The sequence below is a fragment of the Ptychodera flava genome, chromosome 4 (assembly GCF_041260155.1).
Source record: "Ptychodera flava strain L36383 chromosome 4, AS_Pfla_20210202, whole genome shotgun sequence".
Lineage (NCBI taxonomy): Eukaryota > Metazoa > Hemichordata > Enteropneusta > Ptychoderidae > Ptychodera > Ptychodera flava.
In genome coordinates this window covers 18,138,425-18,160,810 of record NC_091931.1, presented here as the reverse complement: position 1 = coordinate 18,160,810, position 22,386 = coordinate 18,138,425, and the positions used below count along the sequence as shown (strand labels likewise).

The 22,386-nt window shown below is 39.8% G+C and overlaps 3 protein-coding genes across 3 annotated transcripts; all 3 read left to right on the top strand.

Moving 5' to 3' along the window:
* The first annotated feature begins 2,843 nt into the window (after nucleotides 1–2,843).
* On the top strand, nucleotides 2,844–5,054 carry LOC139132120 (tripartite motif-containing protein 2-like). Its single transcript, XM_070698512.1, has one exon. It carries the CDS (start codon nucleotides 2,844–2,846, stop codon nucleotides 5,052–5,054), a length of 2,211 nt encoding a protein of 736 aa, XP_070554613.1.
* Nucleotides 5,055–8,675: 3,621 nt separating this feature from the next.
* LOC139131045 (E3 ubiquitin-protein ligase TRIM56-like) lies at nucleotides 8,676–11,759 on the top strand. The gene has a single exon (XM_070696975.1). It carries the CDS (start codon nucleotides 8,685–8,687, stop codon nucleotides 9,927–9,929), a length of 1,245 nt encoding a protein of 414 aa, XP_070553076.1. The 5' UTR covers nucleotides 8,676–8,684; the 3' UTR covers nucleotides 9,930–11,759.
* LOC139132119 (tripartite motif-containing protein 2-like) lies at nucleotides 10,186–10,935 on the top strand. Its single transcript, XM_070698511.1, has one exon. It carries the CDS (start codon nucleotides 10,186–10,188, stop codon nucleotides 10,933–10,935), a length of 750 nt encoding a protein of 249 aa, XP_070554612.1.
* Nucleotides 11,760–22,386: the final 10,627 nt, after the last annotated feature.

The window sequence follows — 22,386 nt, the reverse complement described above, 5'->3', positions numbered from 1 at the left end:
GGGCGCGGGCTCGAGGAAAGCCAAATTAACGGGCTCGGCAAGCCTCGCCCGTTAATTTTTGGCTTTCCTCTCGCCCTTGCCCATAAATAGACGTTAATGGTCATGTGGTTAATGGTCAGCGCGTCGCCCGTTATTTCATGTATACATCTGTGTGTTTATTATGATGATGAGTCGATTGCAGCATCCACTTTGTATGGAATAACTTCTGGGTTTTGTGAGGTTTTAGCTCTTTAGATAGATTCGAATGAATATTGCCTTAATAAGCGATTTGATATATTTAGACGTTTGAAAGATGATATTCAGATTGTATATGTGCTAATGAAGTTTAACCTGACGAATAGTATTCCGAGTGATCAAACTTCCATGTAAAGTTTTATCTGATGTTCACCCCTCTACTGTAACAGAATTGGAATGTTTCATCGACACGGTTCATCGTAATTTTCTGTTATGTAGTTTCCCGTCACTGCAACGTTATACTTCATGTGCCTTGCTAGACCCGAAGTCTATTATTTCTCTTTTGAGTAAATCCCCATTCTCCTTCAAAGAAATGTATTCTCAGTTTCAAAATAGCTTTTCATTTCTCTTTGATGAGGTAATAAAAATAACGTAAGCAGCATTCATTGTAAACTTTCTGATCTCTTACATTTTTCGATCATTAAACCCTGCACGAAATCCACTGTACATTCTATTAGTTAGGATGTCAACTAGGGAATCAATTGTAGCTGTTATTTCACTTTTGAACACTGACACCCTTGCTCTCCTTTAGAACAAAGGATGCTGACCATATGCTAATGCTCACGTAATTGCATTTCATAGAAAATATCAAAGGCCTCCGAATACTGAGCTGAAAACTAACCAAAATGCGACTAAATTGGTTTCCATGTTCAGCCAATATATTTATGGAAGGAAAACAGGCTTGGAAAAAGATCACCAGTGTTGCTATGTAAATCAGCGTTCCATAGTTACTATCACACATTTCGCATCAAATTTATGGATGAAAGTGGCAGAAAACCCGGCTGATTCTCGGACTGATCTTTCATGGTGATAATTTTGAGGTAAGTTATGTGCGTCCTCGATATTACACAAAGAAATTGGTGTTCCAGTGAGATTGACAAGTTGGCGGCACGTTGTTGTCCATCTCTCGGTGTTAATGTACAAAATACTTGGTAGAGTCATCAGCATCGCAAAGTAACACCATTTAATAAGTCTGCCCTTCAGGAAGAAACAATCCTAATGCACTCAACAGATATGGTTTTCATTTCTTGACAATATGCATACTTACCGTAAGTACGATGACCTACATCAATAGTAACATAAGAATAGTTGAAGCGGTTTGATTCTCGAGTTGTACATACACTCCTGGGATGTATTTATGATAACGTTATGAACTGGTTGATTGATGTTGCATATTTGATCGACTCTTTCCACATCGAATGAGATGAGTCGTACCTGATAGAAACTTAACAGGTGTGAAGACCATGACGATACGCTATGTTAATATGTAAATGCGCGCTGGGCAGGGGCTTTTCTGCATGTAAAGTACATATCTCATCTCACTAACACAAACCAAAATTCAACAATCCAAAATTATACAGTTGAGTTTGTGTCGTATACCGGATTGTTATGCAAGAATGACACAAATTTGCAATGCCAAAAAATGCCTCGTTTATTTTTCATCCATCGGCGATGAAAATACAGGTCAAGGTACAGCCTGCCGTAGTGTTCTGAGTAACGTATCCTGCGTATACCATACAGCTGAAAAGTTCTAGGAGTAACGTACGCTTTGTATACCCTAGCGCGCACTGCATCATGGTACCTGTAAAAGAACTATTGTACGGGAACGAGAAATGATGTAGATGGCGTATTGCGTTTGTCACAGAAAATCCGTAGAGCAATGCCATTGGATGCATTAATAAAGATACGCCTGATAAAGTTGGTATTGATCAACCGATACACTGTGAAGCACTCACTTAAATATGCCGCAGTGAAAAATGCATTTTACATTTTCTGCTATTTGTCCAAAGAGACGTATGTCCAGTGATTCACATTCACGTTAGTGGAAACACTCTGTACTCAAAACCCCTGAAATAATCGTCTCATTCGCTAAACCATGTGGCAGTTAAACGTCATCTCGACGAAGTATTTATCATGAATGGCACCCTTTGACAAGCACATCACTTTAGCTTGGCGCATTTCACCTGGCATCCTTAAGGTAAGTCTTTCAGTATAAGTTCTTGTACTTCTTTTAAAATCGTCAGGGCAGATTCTTAGGCGCAAAAACTGGCGAACTGTGCAAATTTACATGCCCACAAGAGGAATTTATTTAGCAGAAGTACAAATCGAAGTGACACCGAAATTTGGCGCTGTTAATACAATGTTTAATGAATATACATACATAAAGGCTTAAAGAAAATAAGTGCGTCTCTTTTCTACTTCCTTGATATGATGATAATCCTTCATATTAGTGGAAGAAACTATGTTGACCCATTACAAAATATATGGAATAAATTAAGCATCAGTTTACCGTTATCTCTCTCTCTCTCTCTCTCTCTCTCTCTCTCTCTCTCTCTCTCTCTCTCTCTCTCTCTCTCTCTCTGAGATATCCGGATTGATGAACGCCAACTCATGTGTCTCATGTTATTGCACTGATTGACATGACACATGTTAATACTATCATCTGGACTTTGAGTTTCCATTGTTTACTCTCCGCTCGATACACCTCAAGCTCTATATAAACTATTTTATCAATGTGTACTCTGAACTTTGACATTTACTGTTTGCACTTCTACTGAGTTCCTATAATAATATCGTCCCAGTTATTTCAACCATACGCTATACGAAACATGGCCGCCAAAGAGTTGCAATCACAAGAGGATATTGACGAGAATTTCCTCCTATGTGGAATCTGTTCAGAGCGCTACAAGAATGCCAAAATTCTACTTTGCCTACACAGCTTCTGTGAGCAGTGTCTGGTTCAGCTGGCTGATAATAATGGCAGTATAACCTGTCCTGTGTGTCGTCGATCACAGGAACTACCCAGCGATGGCGTAGCAGGAATTTCAGACAATGTCTTTTTGAAAGATATCGTCGAGATGTACACAAAGCAGGAGAGTGATACGAAGGCAATGTGTGAAGCCTGTGAAGAAGGGGAGGCGACCAAGCACTGCATTGATTGCTCCTTTGATGTTTGCAATACCTGTGCAAAGGCTCACGCCAAAATTCGATCAACCCAGTCGCATCGCCTCGTTACCCTCGACGAATATTTCACAGCCAAAGCAGATGACCCATCCGCCATTCAACCAGCCGTTTACTGCGAAATACACCCCGACCACAGACTTGAATTCTACTGCTGTACCTGCGATCAGGTAATTTGCTCTAAATGCGCTGCTTTGGACCATTTGAAACCAGCGCACCAGTACATGCCTGTAGAAGATGCTTCGAAGGACTTTACTGGCCATATGTCCAGTGTACTTGACAAAGTGAAAATGAAAGAATTTGAGATACAAGACAGTAAAACGTCTATTAGTAAGATATTAGAGTCTCTGGACCGTTGCTATCAGAAAGAGGAGCAGAACGTGAACGAGCATATTCACCGTACCATTGAAGATGTGACCCGTCTAATACAGGAAAATGGGAAGGACCTTCTGGCGGAGTTGAAAGGTCAATACGAGAGAAGGAAAACTGAATTAACAGCACAACTTAAAGGACTTGACATTTCTGAAGACGACTTCACAGGTGCCCGTGAGTATGTTGAGAAGTTGGTGAATTATGGGAACGCTTTGCAGTTGATGTCCGTGAAGACACGCATATCTGATCAAACGGAGACTCTTCTGAGAGTGAAAACGCGGGTAGATCCTGTGGCAGACGACTACATGGCCTTTCAAGCTTTCGATGACTTCTGTAGAGATAAGAGAATAGGGACGATAAGATTTCAAAAACCTGTTTCTGAGCAGACAGCTGTTTTCCAGTCAGCAAAAGGTGCCATATATGTAAGTCCCGTGGAAACACGACACGCGACACAGAATTTAAAGCTGATTGCGCAAGCCAAATACTTACCAAGCCTCAAAGCATCCAATCGTAGCACATTGACAATGGATGCTGCAGAAGACACAAGCGGCAATGAACATCAGTGTGTAAGCTGCTCTAACTCCCGTTCGTACGATGATCAACGTGCACGGACGGTTTCTTTACGCAAGAAAACAGGTCATTGGTCAGAATATCGGAACGCAACTTCACGACAACAATGCGTACGCAGGTTTGGTGAGCCGGGTTCCGCGAAAGGTCAATTAAGCAGCATCTCGGGGATAGCAGTGATGAGGAATGGCAATGCGTTGGTTTGTGAATACAGCAACAAAAGATTACAATCATTCACCGTTGGCGGAAAGCATAGTAAGCTATTTCAGTTTTCGAATGTCGATAATTTTTGTCCCTGGGATGCGACCGTGTCATCCAACGGTAGAATCTTCTGTACAGATGACGGGAGTAAGAAGGTATTTGTCATCGATGAGAAAGGCAGGCTCATCAATCGTTCTGGCGAAGGGAAAATTCTCAGCCCGTACGGAATAGCCATAAGTCCTGACAGTGGAGTGTTGTATGTTGTGGATCATACAGCTCACTGTGTTCACATTTATGACCAAGATGGGAACCACATCCAGTCGTTTGGCAATCTGTCAAGTGAGGCAGGCCAGCTGAGTTATCCTACATTCGTCTGCGTCGACAACTACGGCAACGTGTACGTGTCAGACAGTAGTAACGATCGCGTCTGTGTCTTCGATGGTGATGGTACCTTTCTTTACACATTCGGTTCTTACGATTGCGGAAGAAGTCAGCTTCGTGATCCCCTGGGCGTGGCTGTGGACAATCACAGTCGCGTATACGTAGCGGAATATAACAACAACATATTGCTGCAGTTCACACGCCAGGGAAATTTCCTCAGTCGTATCGATGATCCAACAGTCGGTCTGAAATATCCTACCGGCGTCTGTGTCACCAATGATGACTTACTCATGGTGTCCGATTGTGGCAATAGCTGTGTCAGAGTTTTTGCTCTGTAAATATTCCGCGATCATATCACGTTTTATCAGAGAGTACACGTACATTTGAGAAAGAAAAGATAGAATGAGGAGAAAAAATTGTAAAGATGACAGGCCTGTCTTTATGTGAATACTGTTCATTAATTTCTGGATCACCAAGTAGATAAAACATGGATATGAAAATTCTAAGGGAACGAGCACAATTAACGGCAGGGGGCTGGAAGAGAAAATATGTGGTGCATATATTTTTTACAGGCCCCCCTAACACCAGCAAAACTTTTAGTGCCCCCCCCCCATCACCGGCAACAAAATTTTTGTGCCCCCCCCCCTCCCCAAAAAAGAAAGATTACATAGGTACAAAGTTGTACACATATATATAATCCTTATAACTTTTAATATATGCTTTAGTGAAAACAACATTCTTGCATTCTTGAAATAAATAATAAACAAATAAATATATAAATAATAAACAAACAAAATAACATATGTTCAAGCTTTACTACTTGTAACACCTACACAGCTACTTTTCAGTATTGTGTTGTGCTATTTTAATCTCAAAGACATGACCATTGTGATTTCAATGCACTTTCCACAACCCAGTGTCTGCCTTTCTATGACTACCCAAGATATTCAATGTTACTCCACTGTAATGACAGTCTGCCATTGGAATAGTCCTTCATGGGCTAACTATAAAAGACCCATTAAGTCATTTTTTCTCCTTTTTTTCAGTATTTTTTTTCCTGTGTGTCCACTACGTATTCTAGTTCTTCCTATAGCATGATGAAATAACCAGTTTCAACCTAGCCTCTGTATCATTACCAACCATTATTATTGTTGACAAATGAAGTCAATTTTCAATAATAATATTGCTCATTTTACACATAACAACTGCATTGTGAGGTTTAAGACTTGGTATTTCATCATGCTACAAGAAGTTTAACAAGGAACTCCAGCTTCAACAAGGAACAAAAATGCTGAAAAATATTCTCTGTCTGTCATGGTGTAAAAGATTTTGGTGGCCCACCCCTTACCTTCCCTGGAATTTTCATGGCCCACCCCAAGAACACTCATTTTTTTCGTGCCCCCCCCCACCTTTTCTCTCCCCCCCCCCGCCGTTAATTGTGCTCGGTCCCTAACATTTGACATTTTGAAAATGTTCAGAGATTTGTGTTTTCCACCGGGTAAACTTTATCTCGCATCATGTCGTTGTTACAGTATTGATGGGAAGATAATCAAAGTTTGCAAAGGATCTACATGCCCAAAATTGGGTAGCTCGGTGTTAAAATGCGTAGTTAACATCCCTCTTCTGCGGTAGGATATAGGACAATGTCAGCCTCGCGTTCTGCAAATTTGAAGAAACTCTGGGAATCGGAATCACAAGGATTTCATCAGGAAACAAAGGTATTACATCGGTGTATTTATAACTGATTTAGTATGTTTTAACCGTTGAGCTTTATCATCTTGAAATGTAGACAAGAAGATGAAATATTTATACGAGTGCTGCAGCCCTCCAGTACAGCAATTAATGTGAAGCGTGTTCTCGGTTACAAATGTAAGCAGTTCAGTACTAGTCATAGAAATTATACGCGACTATATTTTACCAACTTTACAGTCATGGTTTTTAGAATAGCGAAGTCAACGATAACATATATGCCTACCCTTAACAATTATCAGATGTGACTATAAAGGGTAGCGATACTTTCTACATCCCTCGTTTTTATTCAGTGACAATTTATCTTTCTCGTTAATCTTTCTCGTTAACATTTTACATTGTCAGTTTGCAAAGTATTGAAAGCAAGTTTTGTTCATTAAATAAACGGGATTAACATCGTGACACACAATATCTGCATGTATGATGTTCAGACATTTTCCACAGTATGCGTTTGTATGTAGTTGATGATGATGGTGAATTCATTGCAAAACCCACTTTCACCTTAGAGAGAATGAATTGTATCGATTTCTGTCGAATTTGGCTTTCTGCCAACATCAATTCTTGAAAATCTTACCTTAATATGAATCTGATACACTAATATCTCTGAGAAACGCGATGTGTATATTTGGGGCTAGGTGAGACTATCGTACAGTTATATTTCTGGCTCCATCGTGATGATGATGATGATGATGATGATGATGATGATGATGATGATGATGATGATGATCCTAGCGAGCAATCTATGTGTAATGGAAGGTATACTAAGACAAGTGAATCACTAATGATTTGAAAAATGTATCCAGGATTCATAAGGTGTGCTCTATAATAATATAACAAATGTCTGTAAGTATAGTGTACTGCAGCAACAACGTACGTCAAGTTCGAAGTGCATTGGAGAAAGGTAAGTAAAAGATGATTTATACCACAGAGGGACTGTGCGTATACTTTGGAAGGAATCAAAACAACGTCCCCACAAGGTTACTTTTATAAAATAATTTTAACCAAGAGCATTCATTAGTCCATACGAGGGAACAGCTTCTCATCTACTTTGGGTTTCGCTCATTTACTGTTTGCTGAAAAAGGATGATTAAATAATGAGGATGAACAATACTGCTCTACCATTACAATGACAGAAGACTGCAAAGCGTCGAAAAGTTTTTTTTAACTTTATTTTTACTCTTTCAACGAACTTTACCGACAAATGACGGCACTCGAGGGGGGGGGGAGAGAGAAATGAGCGAAACCAAAAATAGATGAGCGGGTGTTGAGGATACTTTCGATATACAACTTCACCTGGTTATTTTACCGTACATTAAGAAATATAGAGTTAAAACGTAGATCATTTTGTAGACTGAGTTTGCATCAGATTAGCAATTGGAAGAATAATATTTACCAGACTTCATACATTGTTTAAAGGCGAAGTGATACTGTCAAGCTTATAGATAAACTAATAAGGTCAGTAGTATACAGCTCTGTATATCTTTTCATTAAAACGTTTACAAGGCAAGAGAAATGCCAAAGCATGACAGGGGACAGCACACATAATAGTTGAAAACTTGGTTTAAGATCTGCGTTTCAAAACAACACGATGCATTATATACCGCTGATCGACTAAAGTATCTTTCTGTTTACGATACCGATTCTCCCTGTATTGAATATGAACAAGCCTCCCCAAACCATTGCCTGGAAACTAATATTCTCTCTCTCTCTCTCTCTCTCTCTCTCTCTCTCTCTCTCTCTCTCTCTCTCTCTCTCTCTCTCTCTCTCTCTCTCTCTCTCTCTCTCTCTCTCTCTCAGTGGTAGCCGTTCGACAAGCTGAGCATCCGAGCCTAACAGGAATAACCTTTGCTACGAAAGAAGACAAGATAACGAATTTAGTCATTATGTGGTAATGTGCCAGTGCTTGCATTAAACTTCAGACTGAATGAAAAATTGATTTACTTTTTTTTCAATTTACATTTTTCGAAAGACGTTTTCACAATTTCAGTGAAAGCAACTCGAGAATAGAAAGTACTAAAGAGTATTACCAAACTAAATACCTAACTTCAAGTGAATTTTAGACTGCGTTTTATTTTCGCAATACGTAGACTCAACAACTGAAGTCATCGAAAGTTTACGGTATTCATTTTCGGCCTTTGAACTATATATAAGACGCCTGCGCAGTGTAGTAATTTAGAGAATTAAGTCACATGATCAATTTATTCACTTCTACGCAAAACATGGCTGGCACTGGCAAACAGTCACCGTCACCTGATGAAATCGACGATAATTTCCTCCTCTGTGGAATCTGTTCTGAACGTTACAGAAACGCGAAACTCCTACTTTGTCTGCACAGTTTCTGTAAGCCGTGTCTGGACAAGCTGTCCGAGAAAAGCGGCGCTATAACCTGTCCCGTATGTCGCCGATCGCACGACCTCCCTGGTGACGGTGTAGCAGGCATTCCAAACAATGATTTCTTGAACGACTTGGTCAAACGGCGTTCAGAACAGGAACAACAGAAGTGCGACGATTTGAAGAAATGTGGAGCTTGTGAAGAAGGCGAGGTGAGCAATCACTGCCTCGACTGCTCCTTTGACATTTGTGATAACTGCACAAAGGCTCACGCCAAAATCCGATCAACGCAGTCGCACCGTCTTGTAGCTCTTGACGAATACGCCGCACTCACAGCGAAATGCGGCGACCCGTGCTCCTTTCAAACGACCGTTTACTGCGTCACACACCCCGACCACCGGATTGAATTCTACTGCAGTACCTGTGATCAGGTAATTTGCTCTAAATGCGCGGCGTTAGATCATTTGAAACCGGTACACCAGTACATGTTTATAAAGGATGCTTCGCAGGACTTCACTGGGCATCTATCTGTTGTAATTGACAAAGTGAAAGTAAAAGACGTGGAAATACAAGACAGCAAAGTCGCAATTCAGGGGACATTAGAGTCTCTTGATCGTTGCTATCAGAGAGAGGACGAAAATGTGCAGGGGCACATCCGCGATACGATCGAAAAAATAACCCGGTTGGTGGAAGAAAGTGGAAACAAGGTCCAGGCTGAGTTGAAATCAGAATGCGAGAAACGGAAAACCAACTTAAGAGCACAACTCAAGGAGCTAGATATCGCTGAAGATGACCTCACTGGTGCACGTGAATTCTTGGAGACTCTGGCGAATCATGGGAATAGTCTGCAGTTGATGTCGGTGAAGAAGCGAGTATTCGACCAGACGGAAACACTTCTGCAAACGGAAACGCGGGTAGATCCGGCGGCAGATGATTTCATGGCGTTTCAAGCTTGCGATGACTTTTGTAGAGATGAGAAAATAGGGACGATGATGTTTCGAAAACAGGAGTGTAATCAAGTAGACGTCGCCCCGCTCACGGAGGATGCAACACCAGCGGACATTCCTGCAGATAACGTGAAATATGAAGAAAACGAAAAGACATTACTTATAACACAGAGACACAATGCGTAGAAAGTACTAGAAACCGTGAGCCGGTGATTTTGGCGTCAGAACCAAGGCAGAAAATTGCACCGCGGTTGAAATTTACAGCGAGAGAGTCTCCCCCAATGAGTTGCGTCGATTTGATGAGCCTTGGCCAACGCCGCTTGCCAAATGTGTTTGTTGCGAGCAGGTACCTTCCCCTTAGACAACGAGACTGTGCCATGACGACCTTACCAAGCCGAGCAGACCGAACGATGAACCTGGCCAAGAAAAAGGTCAGTCTGGGATGGCCATGATGAAGAACGGGGATGCGTTGGTCTGTGAATATGGCAACAACAGATTACAAACATTTACAGTATATGGACAGCATAGGAGGCTGTTTCGGAATACCGGTAGGTTTTGTCTAAAGGACGCCACCGTATCGGCCGATGGTAATATATTTTGTACCGAGGATGGAAGTAAGCAGGTATTTGTCTGCGATGAGAAGGGGAAATACATCCGACGTTTTGGCAAAGGCAAAATTCTCAGCCCGTGTGGAATAGCCATCAGTCCCGACAGCGGGATATTGTATATTGTTGATCGCAGAGCTCACTGTGTTCACGTGTACGACCAAGATGGGAACCGCCTGAAGTTGTTCGGCAGTCACGGACGCCAAGCGGGCCAACTGAACCACCCTACGTTCGTCTGCATCGATAGCAGTGGTAATGTCTACGTATCGGACAGCAATAACCATCGAATCAATGTCTACGACAGTGACGGCAACTTCCTATACACCTTCGGATCCCATGGAAGCGGAAGAGATCAGCTTGACAACCCACAGGGAGTGGCAGTGGACAAGAACGGTCGCGTGTATGTAGCAGACAACAACAACAACAGACTGTTACAATTCACGGGCGACGGGACGTTCATCTCTCGGGTCGATGATCCACAAGGTGGGCTGAAATCTCCTACAGGTGTCTGCGTCACCGATGACGATTTACTCATGGTGTCCGATTGTGATAATAGCTGTGTCAGGGTGTTCGCTCTTAATCAGTGAATACTCCGTCAGACCTTGAAACCAAACCTCATTGGAAAGTAAAAGAGGACTGAAATGCAATTATTCTGAACGGAAAACTTTGTCGCGATCATACCAGCCATGCCGTTGTGCAAGCACATTATATTTACATAGATCACCAAGTGATCAAATGTAGGTACGGAGTCCTACACCAGGCAAGGGTATCAAACGTTGTACATTCAGTGCGTTCAATGAATCGATGTATGTGACTTCTCACATGGTCAGTTAAAGGGATATAGTCGTCGGAACTGCGCCTGTGCGAGTTTCTTGTTTACAAACAATGTATTTCGTACACGATATCAAGATGCACCTCATCATCATAGCAACATTTAAATTATACGATGATAGATTATGACAGACATGTTTTAACTGTCATCAATCACCATTGTGCCTTGGATACATTGTTGCCATGGGTTGTATTGGTCCCATACGACCTTTGAGCGCAGTTTCGACGACTATATCCCTTTAAGTTTACCAACAGTCCTTCCCGTGATAGAGGGATCGTACTTTGTACATATTCCCATTGTAGAAAAGCGCATCTTTTTTGACCCACCCAGATGAATGCGCGTTGCAAATCTGGACTCTCTTTGCTGAGGGTCTTGCTGTTGTTGACGAGACTATACAAACACCATTATTCTCCATGAGCGAGTAGGCACAATTTTCGTGAGCTATATCCGAACCACATGTACTGCTCGGCAAGAAATTCAAATTATCCATTTTCAGTTCAATTGAATTTTTAAAAGGGGTTTCTGATTGAGAAAAGAAATAAAACCAGAATCCCAGGGATTTGGTAGTACGTTGAGTAATTACGGTTTCGTCACGCCGTAATGTATAGATTGTCTTCAATTTGGTATGTTCATCCGTCCTACTTCGCCAACACAAGGCAAAGCGAAAGTTCTTTTTCAGTAGCTACCACTTTAACATTAGTCGGTAGGTGTACAAACAGTCACAAACTTTAACGCTTGTGACATGTTTCCTGTAACATTTTCTGCATAATTAGAAATGTTAGATGTTAACACTTCTATCATCAAATGTAAACTCACCAGAGGGCTACTCTAGAGCTCTACAGTTACTGTAACATGTGTGTATGTGTGTGTATGTGTGTGTGAATATATCAAGTATATATATTATATATACATTATATAATTACACAAAAACGTATATATAATTATTATGCGTATATATTACACATACATACATACATACATATACGTTCATGTATACATAATGCATACATATATACATATGCATATTCATATGTTTGATCAAAGAAAAACGCTGCGAATTTTGAAGATTTTAATGAATCAGTAATTTAAGATTTCTTTCTAATACATTGAAATGTGGAATCATTGTTTAATGTTAGTGATACAAAAGGTACAACAAAAGGTACCAACGATACAATATGTAATTGTAAGCGTGAATGTGATGTGACCATACATATTCCAGACAGAACATTTGTTTCGCAACGTTCATGACGTTTGGACAACGATTACCTCACATACTTCCAAGGAAAGTGACGGACATTTCACTATAAAACGAATATAACCGGCACAAGTTTACCTGGAAGCTTCGGTAAATGCTGCATTTTTTCACTAGTAGCCGAAAGATTGAGTGATAGTATTTTTTAAAAAAATTCCCTCATCACACTTTACCTTTGCCAATAAACATCTAAATATCTGTATCGACCTCTTTTCTGAGATATCGCCAGATGTATGCAAAAGTAAGTTTTCAATGTCAGACAATTATCAATACCCTGTCCATCCAAATAGCGTGCAAGCACTGAGGGAACAGCGGGAAATCGGTGTTGGTTTAATACAGTTATATCCGGTTGTTTCAATGCCCAATTTTTTGGTTGCCATTGTATGTAAAGTGTTCAATCCTTAATGAGGCTCAGAGATTACCCCGTGTATCCATTCACAGGTGGATTTTTAGTTGACCAATGTGTATTCCATCGCTGTTCTTCAAGTCGTAAGCAATGCTTTTGCTCTATTTAGATGAGAGGGGCGTGTACTCGCCAGTAGGCGCCCGGGAACAGGTTTAAAACTATATGTAATGTTAAAAGGCTGAACATTTTACAATATCATGACGTTTCACTTTCGATGAACTGTATTAAAATAATTCCTGTACATCATATTTATTTTTGTATGTGTCACGTAAGTCAAGCAGAATGTTACTCTTTTAAGTTCATTGATTGCCATTAAAATAAATAAAAATGTAGATGAAGTAGATATTAGAGTTGTCAAGTCTTCTAATAAGATTGTGTGTATAGGTTTTTGTTCAGTGGTAGTCAGCCACATGGGCCACTATCATTCCATTTTGGATACCTGTCATGCACTGCATTAGCGACGGACGTCATATGGCTCAATGTTCGCTTTCCAAAGTAGACGAAAAAACTGAATAAAAGTAGCATAATCTCAATTTCGAACAAAATCTAGAAGAGTCCCTTCTCGATTAAATTGCTGAAAATCCTGCTACAAATTTAAATGGCGTTCCATTATGGCTATTATTTAGAGAACTGGGGGCCATCTTAAGCTGATTTCATGGAGACCATTTTTTTCAAAAATTACGATATTGTAAATCAGATTGTTCAGGAAATGGTTTCTGATGTTCAAGGAATGGTTTCTAATTTCCCCATAGGGGACGATAGTAACGTGAATTAACAAAAGGAATTCATATTCAGTGCATGGCATTCGAATTTCGAAGTGCCGAGCAAAATAGCGCCCTCAATGCTGCTTTGACAGACATGCCACCATGCCACGAAGGGTTCGAAATTAGCGGTAGTCCCGCGTCCACAGACTACCAACTTTCAGAACTTTTCCCTGCGGCTACCAAAGTCCATGAAATGGTAGCCAACAAGGACTACCAAAACCTTGGACATGAAATTCAGTCGGTACTTGACGCGCCATGTCCGGTCTTCCACTTTTGGACGAGCTAATGCAGTCAATCCCAGCTAGACACAGTAAGGCCAGACTGACTTTATGCTTCAAATTACAAAGACGACCTTGCGATGGAACTTTGCAACAAAGTTTCAATATCTCAACTGATGTACTTGGATGACAGGCACAGAAAATGATGGCCGGTGAAAATGTATTTTCATTGCATTTCATCAAAATATATCAGTCACAAACTCCTCCCTAATACAGAAAGCCCATGGTCTTTTTTTAGCCCTGCTGAGAAGGTGGTGGTCATTGCCATGACGACTATCAAAATTAGCAGCAATTCTGAGAATGAAATGGTTGTCAATACAATGATTGGTCACCAAACTTTTTAGTGTTATTTTCGACAATTATATACCAGTTTCCTTTGGGTAATAAATGTCTAACACATCACTTCATTGGCAAAATCTTGAAAAATAGCTTTTTTCTCTTATTAATGAAAACAAATCCCTAAATTAAAATATGCATGGGCTACCAGCCATTGTCACTGGGCTACCAACTTCAGAAAATGGTAGCCCAAGTGGACTGCCAGGGGGAAAAAGTTGATTTCGAGCCCTGTATATATTGGTGTATACCGATATTCTCCAATGGTAATGAATCATTATCTCCGGATTAACAAACTTCAACAATATTCTAAATATAAATATAATATAATATAAGCATAAATGAATTCTATTATGTCGCGCTTTGAGCGTTAGATGTTGAGATTCAAGGAGACAACATTTCCTCACGTCGAGTTTACAACAGCCCGCACTTGGCTGCCTGATGCTTTTCTTCTGGCGATCCCGGAAGTGAATATAGGCCTGATACATGATGACAAGGAATCGTTCAAGGTGATTTCTGAAAGAATGGACAGAACCAAAAAATGGTTGACGTTTTAGGCAAGTTGGTCAGCGCGCACCGTTTCGAGACTTGTGAATCATCGAGTCCAATCTTTTGTACTTTTATTTTTCTTTCATAGAGATGCATCGAACAAAATCGTCGTCATAGTATTCCGAAACAAACAGCTAACAAATAACGTAAACGAATCACGATTAGTATCGCCAAAATTTATAGGCTAAAATCGCCTTCCCTTCATAGACTTGATATGCTCAAACGTCAGTGGGAATAAAATAAAAATAAAATAAAAATATTTTATTGTTTGAGAAATTATCTCAAATGTCAGAGAAGAAAGAATAACAAGAAAGAAAAAGAAAAAGATATACTATCCCATCTAGTTTCAGTAACTTTTAAGGATCAGAGAAAAAATATTTTCTTCTTATCCCTCTTCTCTTAATTGGCTTCGGCAACACCGAGTAATTGTCAGCACTCGGGAAGTCGCGCGTCTGCATGATAGAACATGTTTGAATTACCCTCCTGAAAACTTTGACGAGCAATAGTGACATTTTTGAATCATCTATCTAATCACAGTTCCAGATCAAAGGGACATAAGCTGTAACTTGTGGCAAGTTTTTCAGTATTCTGCTTCTGTATATCAACTACCGTGTCTGACCCTAATCCGTTTGTCATGCTGAAATTTTGAATATTCTTTTTGTCAACACAGCTTATATGTGTGTAGTGATCATTGTTTATTGTTTACAAATGAATTCTAGTCCGGACTTGAATACAATTTTCAACAATAACAATCGAGGTTGTGTTGATATGCTAAATACTTGGCATTAAATTACAGTTTAGGGATTCTATGCAGAAAGTGTAGGGAAATCACAAAACAAAAGTCCTAAGAAAATAGCCAAAAGATACAGCTTTCGGAGCTTTAAGTCGTCCGTTTTTTGTGTGTACAGCCTATTTCGAGTGTCTATGATACAACGCAACAAACGCCAGCAATGCAAAAAGCAAATTGTATATTCTGATCGATCACCACTAGAGGGCTCCATATAAACGTCGATCATCTGGCAATGCAGAAAACACGGTGTACATTTCTCAATACTACTAATAAACGACGACAAAATGTACAGGGTTAGTGTTCCCATATCACTTTATTACGAATACTACTTCTTTATCTGCCATGTCTGCTATGATCAGGTAGAGCTGTTAAGTCTCAATGATGTGCGCTTGAAACAGAAGTACACAAGCGGAGACTCGCTCTATGGCATTAACAAATTTAAACCATCCAATCTGGCCTACAATTATCGTCGATATCGAGATTGTCTGCAGCCGCTATGCTCAATAGATAGGACTCACTTGAAGCCCTCAAAAATGAAAAATTTCTCCAACTTTTCCAGTTTCTTCAATTTTTTCTTGATATCTGGATTATTTGAAGGGATGCTCATATATTATACTTAACTTCAGATTCAGATATGAAAACAATATTTTAATGCTCTGGATAACATAATGCAGACGTGATCGTGCCATGGAAATGCATCTTTCCCATTAATAAATTTTGTTAATTCCTCTCTCTTACAAAGGATACTCTCCATCAATACGGTCACATCCATGGATTTGAGGTATTCCCACTTTTCAAGTTATTTCTGCCTGTGCAATCATACAGGAACATTAATTCACACTATTTTACTGATCCACGAACGGCTGTTTAAAGCTTGCGTCATTAACTGAACCAAAGTTCCACGTGGAAACATGCCAGCGCAAATCTTCTCTTGTTCCTGACATACAAGTGCAAGGCGCATTGAGAAAAAATGACACTATTTCATCAACGGTGCGCTATCTTAACCGACTATTACGAATACGTTTGAGGTCAGAATCGAGAAAATGCGATGTCATCTATAGTAATGTGGAATACATACATACGGTACTTCGGAAAATGTATTCAGAGATTTAAAAGCCATTGCTACTACCCTTTCCTGTGAGACGGTCTTAAAGTATTTATAAGCTTACTATCTAAGGATATTCATAGCGAATGTCAAACTTCACTCCTCACCTTTCTAATTCATTTTTACCTTCCTGTGAACTTGTGAACATAGTTTAGTATGCGTATAGCTTTTGCAGATAACATCGTCCGTCGACGTCCGTCTGGTAGCAAACGAAGGGAGGTAAAATAGTTAGTTCGATCTTGGATGGTGGCCCTGGGACAACCATAGCCTTTTAAATACGAGAATGACCAGTTTGTATTTTACTCAACAGCAATCATCACGCCTTTGTGTTCCAATAACCGGTTTTCAAGCTCGAGTGTAAACAGGAATGTTATGCGCAATTTTGGTATATTATCCCCCGCCCGACCACGTACATTGCAGTGTCTATAGTCACCGAAGGGAGTTGAAACACCGAGTATTTGGCTTGTGAACTATGTATGTGTGTTGTTTCCTGTTGGCTTATGACTTCAGGTCCGGTCTGAAATTAATGTGCCCAACTATCACAATGGATGTACGGCTGTGTCGACAAGTAAGATAGTGGTATTTCCATATATTCTTTTTTTTAACGGAAGAGACCAGTGAACTTTGGCTGATATGTACAAGAAGAAAAACATAATAAGCTCCAGAGAGTTGCAGTCGCTGGGTATGTAATGAAAGTGTATGTCAGTCTTTCTTTTGTTCATCAGTAACGAAGCGCATCTCAAATTTTTGGTAGAGCAGCTCCGAGCATGCTACCGTCGAAATTCTCTCTAATTGTAACCATGTACGTTGTTTTTAATTTTTTTACACACATGGAAATAATCACATGTCAAGTTCATTTTAATGGAACTATTTCTCAAGCATAAGGCCCTCGCCGTCGCCATCTGGTCAAAGCCAAATTTACCAAAAGCATTGCAATGCATCACTGCTGTCCTTCATTTCCTGGAAACATCTGTGTTCTGTTTGTGTTTTGTCTGGATTCCCTTGAGAGTGATAATAATAACTCACCAATGACATGTTCATCGTTTTTGATCGTCGACGTTTGTACTGTAGGCCCAAATGAATCGAAGTGCAGGCAGTATATTTCATGGAAACAGACTCGGAGACGACAAGGTCATCATTGGCAAAACAGAAGAATGCCACGCATTCGTGGGATGATGAGCAATATAAATGAACTGACAAAATGTACTGATCATACACCGATGAATCGCTTATACCAGTACGTTTAATTGAAAAGGCACGTCGAACACAAACAAAAAGCGACCCAGACAGGCTGCGGTATTTGTCATTCTTCACACAATAATGAATCCAATTTCAAAATCAATATTCCATACGGTTCATCTATGAGTCTTCACCATCCACCAGCACACTTGTCTAACGTTTCACATGTTTCTTCTTTTGCACCACCGGGCGAGATGACAAGAAGTAACTTAAGAAACTGAATCTAAAGGAGAAAGTAAATGGCTCTGTACTGTTGATTTGTTCCGTTTTTCAACTCTGCTAAACCTAACCTTGATGTGCCATTGTTGACAGACACACTTAACCGCTCCAATCAATTTACTTGTAATTGACATGCTTGCCCATACAACGCCCTCTGCTATACATCTCCTAATTTGAGATCTGGATCATAGATGAGGATTTTTGGCACCGATATCGATTGATTGATGTTAGGATGTTGTCAAACCAGATATTACAACTACCTCACTTTCATTACCTTCAACAGCAACCATTAAAAATCCTTCATGAACCTGGCGATAAAATTACAACGTGCCAAATTTGCAAAACAAAACAAACAAACAAACAAACAACAAACAAACAAACAAAAACAAAAAGTTGCGTCAAACCCGTCCTTCATGTCGCGGAAAACATTTGTGCTCTGTTTTCTGTGCGCATTCCGTCGAGAATATTATAATAACTATTCGTAATGAGATGTTGTTATCTCCGACGTTTCTAGACCCCATTGAATGTCACAGTGCACGCCGCATTTTACCATGTACCGCGTGTACAATGTACGTAATACATACATACATCATAACACAACCATAGTGCATGTACCAAGTGTACCCATACATCATAATGATTGGTAGACTGCCTGCAACCGTTTCCCCGTATAATAGATAAAATCTCTCCATTATTGTGTCGTCTACATGAGAATGGTACACCCTCTGTCCCTTCTTTTATAGCAATGACGAAATACTAGACCATTTACACGTGTAAATTCTCTGACACCTCCGGGGCGAGTTCTATATATTTCCTACAAAGAGTCTCTCTTTCTTGTCGTTAACCTAGCTTCATGTGTTACTGTTTGGGAGACGCAAGTGCTCCAGTCATTTTAATAGAAAACCCATCGTATGCTCTGTATTTGTTACAAGTTAAACACAAGTACCACTTAGAGTACGAAATTTTTCCGGAAAGAGACATTGTTATAAATACTACCGGCGATAACTGATAATTTAGAACTGCACTGTTGCACACCTATCTGACAAACACTCTGTACCAATTCTGTACTGTTACTAGGAAAGACATAGAAATGTTCTCCGTACCTGTGAGGGCGTGTATGACGTATATAAGGGCCCTGTCTTACTCAAAGCTTTAATCATTAGCATGTCTGTAGTCACAACAAAGCGGAATTTTGGACGATGTATTACAACATATCCCACGTGCCATTGAGTGAAGTTTGAGCAAAATTTAAGTCTTTCACTTTCGATGCGCATACTACCTGAAATACCAATAATTCTAATCTTGAGGATGCAGTCGCCTTTTGTAAGAAGAAAATGTATTCTTGCTTGATTATCAGATGACACTCCTTTCTAAATGGGTTAGACAGATATAAGGTAATCAACCGATATATCGATAGTGCCTTTACAATTCTACCAAATGTATCTTTATCATCTCTCCGTTAAGGTAGAATGCCCCTCAGGGACAGATATTCGGACTCTCAAACTTTTACAATTCTTTTCTGATATACCACTTGTAGGGGTTCATTTTAAAGCTCTTGGTGTAGAAAACTTTTCACCGGCTTAGTTTTTCGAAATTCGAAAAATTTTATTTTTCTCAATAGAGTTAACACAGGGATGGCAGCCATTTTGAATTTTAAATATGGGTAAATCTTGGGTTATTTGTTTCTCTGGTACCAAAATTTGCACGGTGACCCCCGATTTTTATTCTTGATTTTGAAAGAGAATGGTTGAAAGATTCCTCAAGAAAAGTTTGAGCAGAAGTTACGTCTTTCACTTTCGAGGCGCATACTATTTCAAGTACAAATTTTATGGGGAAACTAGTGTAAGCTTCTAGTAGATGCACAGTCGCTTGTGTTTCGATACACGGCGACGGCCGCTGTGGATACTGTACAAATACCACAGCAGCCATCGCCGTGTATCGAACCACCAGCGATTGTGTGTAAACAGGGCTCGAAATTAACTTTTTTTCCAGGTAGTCCCATTGGGCTACCATTTTCTGAAGTTGGTAGCCCAGTGACAAAGTCTGGTAGCCCATGCATGCCATTTTTTGTAAAGGATATTTTATTTATATCTAGACAAAGAAAGATTCATTTTGCATGATTCTGTCCAGGAAGTGAATTTTCTAGTCATTTGACATCAATACCTGCAGATCATAGCCTTAGGAGAACGGGTATAGCATGTGTAGTAGATGACGGTGACGCCTCAAGTTTGACGACCAATTCACACATACGCATAGCTTATACACAAATTTTGATGTTCGCCATGACAACGAATTTTTACTCAGCACGTGTAAACATAACATGGCTAAAGATAGATTGGCTATGAATTTCAGTATAACAAATTGGTACAGTCATGTTCCTAATACTTCGTGGCAATTTATTCGGCTATATTTCTCCACCATAGTACACTATCGTGGGATGATCTCGTACACTTCGGAAAGCGTAATTTGTGGATGGCCCGACAGCTTTTTTTTGCAGGTTGAATAATTTTGTGTTTAATTGTGATTAAATAACTATGAAAATGAATTTTATTGGCCATCATTTCCCGGGCCTGTCATCCAAGTACATCAGTTTCAGATAATGATATTTTATTGAAAGTTTGTCGCTACAAATTCAACTGCACTGTCGCCTTTTACTTTGCATGACAAAGTCATAGTTTGGCCTTTCTGTGTCCAGCTGGGTTGACCGTATGAGCGTCGCTCATCTAACAGCGATCAACATTATTTCTTCCACTAAGTAATTTCCTATTCCTATCTCAGGCTTTGGCAGTCCGTGTGGGCTACCATTTCATGGGTTTTGGTAGCCCAAGGGAAAGTTGGTAGTCTGTGGACGCGGGACTACCGCTAATTTCGAGCCCTGGTAGATCATCTATCTGTGAAGTGCTATTCTGTTGTTTCTAGGTATCGACATTTCATCATTTCGTGCGATAAGCGATCAAATTGACAATGATTCCGCTATTTTATCAAAGTTATTTTGAATTTCTTTTGCGACATGAATATGCAATCAGAAAAATTTAAAAATCTAGCAATTCCAGACATGAAAATGTCATCAATGGCGATTAGAATAATGCCAAGTATTGGGGCACGTGACAGTGTGCAATATAATAAATACTACTTGTAACTGGTATGTTACAACTACCTGAACGGACAAAATGAATGTATTGAAAAGCTTATATTTATGAATTTGAAAGTGCGCGAATTAAAAAAGAGTCGAGAAAATCTATGGTATTGCGCAGTTCTCCATTCAATATGGAAGTCAATTTCAAACCAATTATCCAACACTGACTACCTATCATAAGTTTTCACTGTCCACCAGCGCATATATGTCTGACGTTTCACATGAGGCAACCGCCTGGCGAGATGACCAGACTTTTAGGAAACCAGAACCTGCAGGAGACAACCAATCGACAATTATCGTGTTCTGCTAAACCTAAACTTGATGTGTCCTCGTTATTGCAGACAAGCTAAATCTATTTTAATTGACGTGTGAGTACGTAGAAACGTACTTAAGTATACACCTCGAAGTGAAACACTTAAACTTTGCTGAAACTTGCTTCAATATGAAACTTTCAACATTCTCTTTCAAAATCAAGTATAAAAATCCGGTGTCAGCATGTACATTTAGGTAGTAAAGAGTCAAATCACCATAAATTTACCGATATTTGAATTTCAAAATGGCCGCCATCCCAGTGTAAAATCCATCAGAAAAATAGAATTTTCTATTTTCGAAAAAGTAAGCCTATAATTGCTCTCACACCAAGAGCTTTAAAATGAGCCCCCACAAGCGGTAGATCAGAAAAGAATTGTGAAAATTTGATTTTCCCAATATTTGTCACCGAGTCACATTCTCCCTTAAATTTAAAATAATGTGAAAAACCTTTACGCTACACTTCTCCTACGCAACTAAAACTCTTCAATCTATTTCTTTGCCTCTGGCTGAGACAGCTTACTAAAGAAAAAAGACACTACTAGGTCTGTTTACAAAGGATAAAACAATATTAAAACAAGTTTTCCCAGCAAAAGAAACGAATTACTGCTTAAGTTTTCGTATTTCTTGAAATGGTGCAATGTGCCTGCTGTGAGATGTGGAGGATAATCAGACTACGAAGCCTTCCTCTCAGTGCAGGCTCTCACACTTTCGGTGTGCAGAAACGTCGGGTGACCTTCAGACCTCAGAAGGGGGCGGTCAAAATAGTGGAAAAATATATAATGCATTGTCGGTGCCTTTACCATAAAAATTCTCATTACTTGTA

Bases quoted from the DNA above. Each gene is read 5' to 3' on its own strand.
- LOC139132119 (XM_070698511.1), top strand. From the start codon at position 10,186: ATGGCCATGATGAAGAACGGGGATGCGTTGGTCTGTGAATATGGCAAC.
- LOC139132120 (XM_070698512.1), top strand. From the start codon at position 2,844: ATGGCCGCCAAAGAGTTGCAATCACAAGAGGATATTGACGAGAATTTC.
- LOC139131045 (XM_070696975.1), top strand. From the start codon at position 8,685: ATGGCTGGCACTGGCAAACAGTCACCGTCACCTGATGAAATCGACGAT.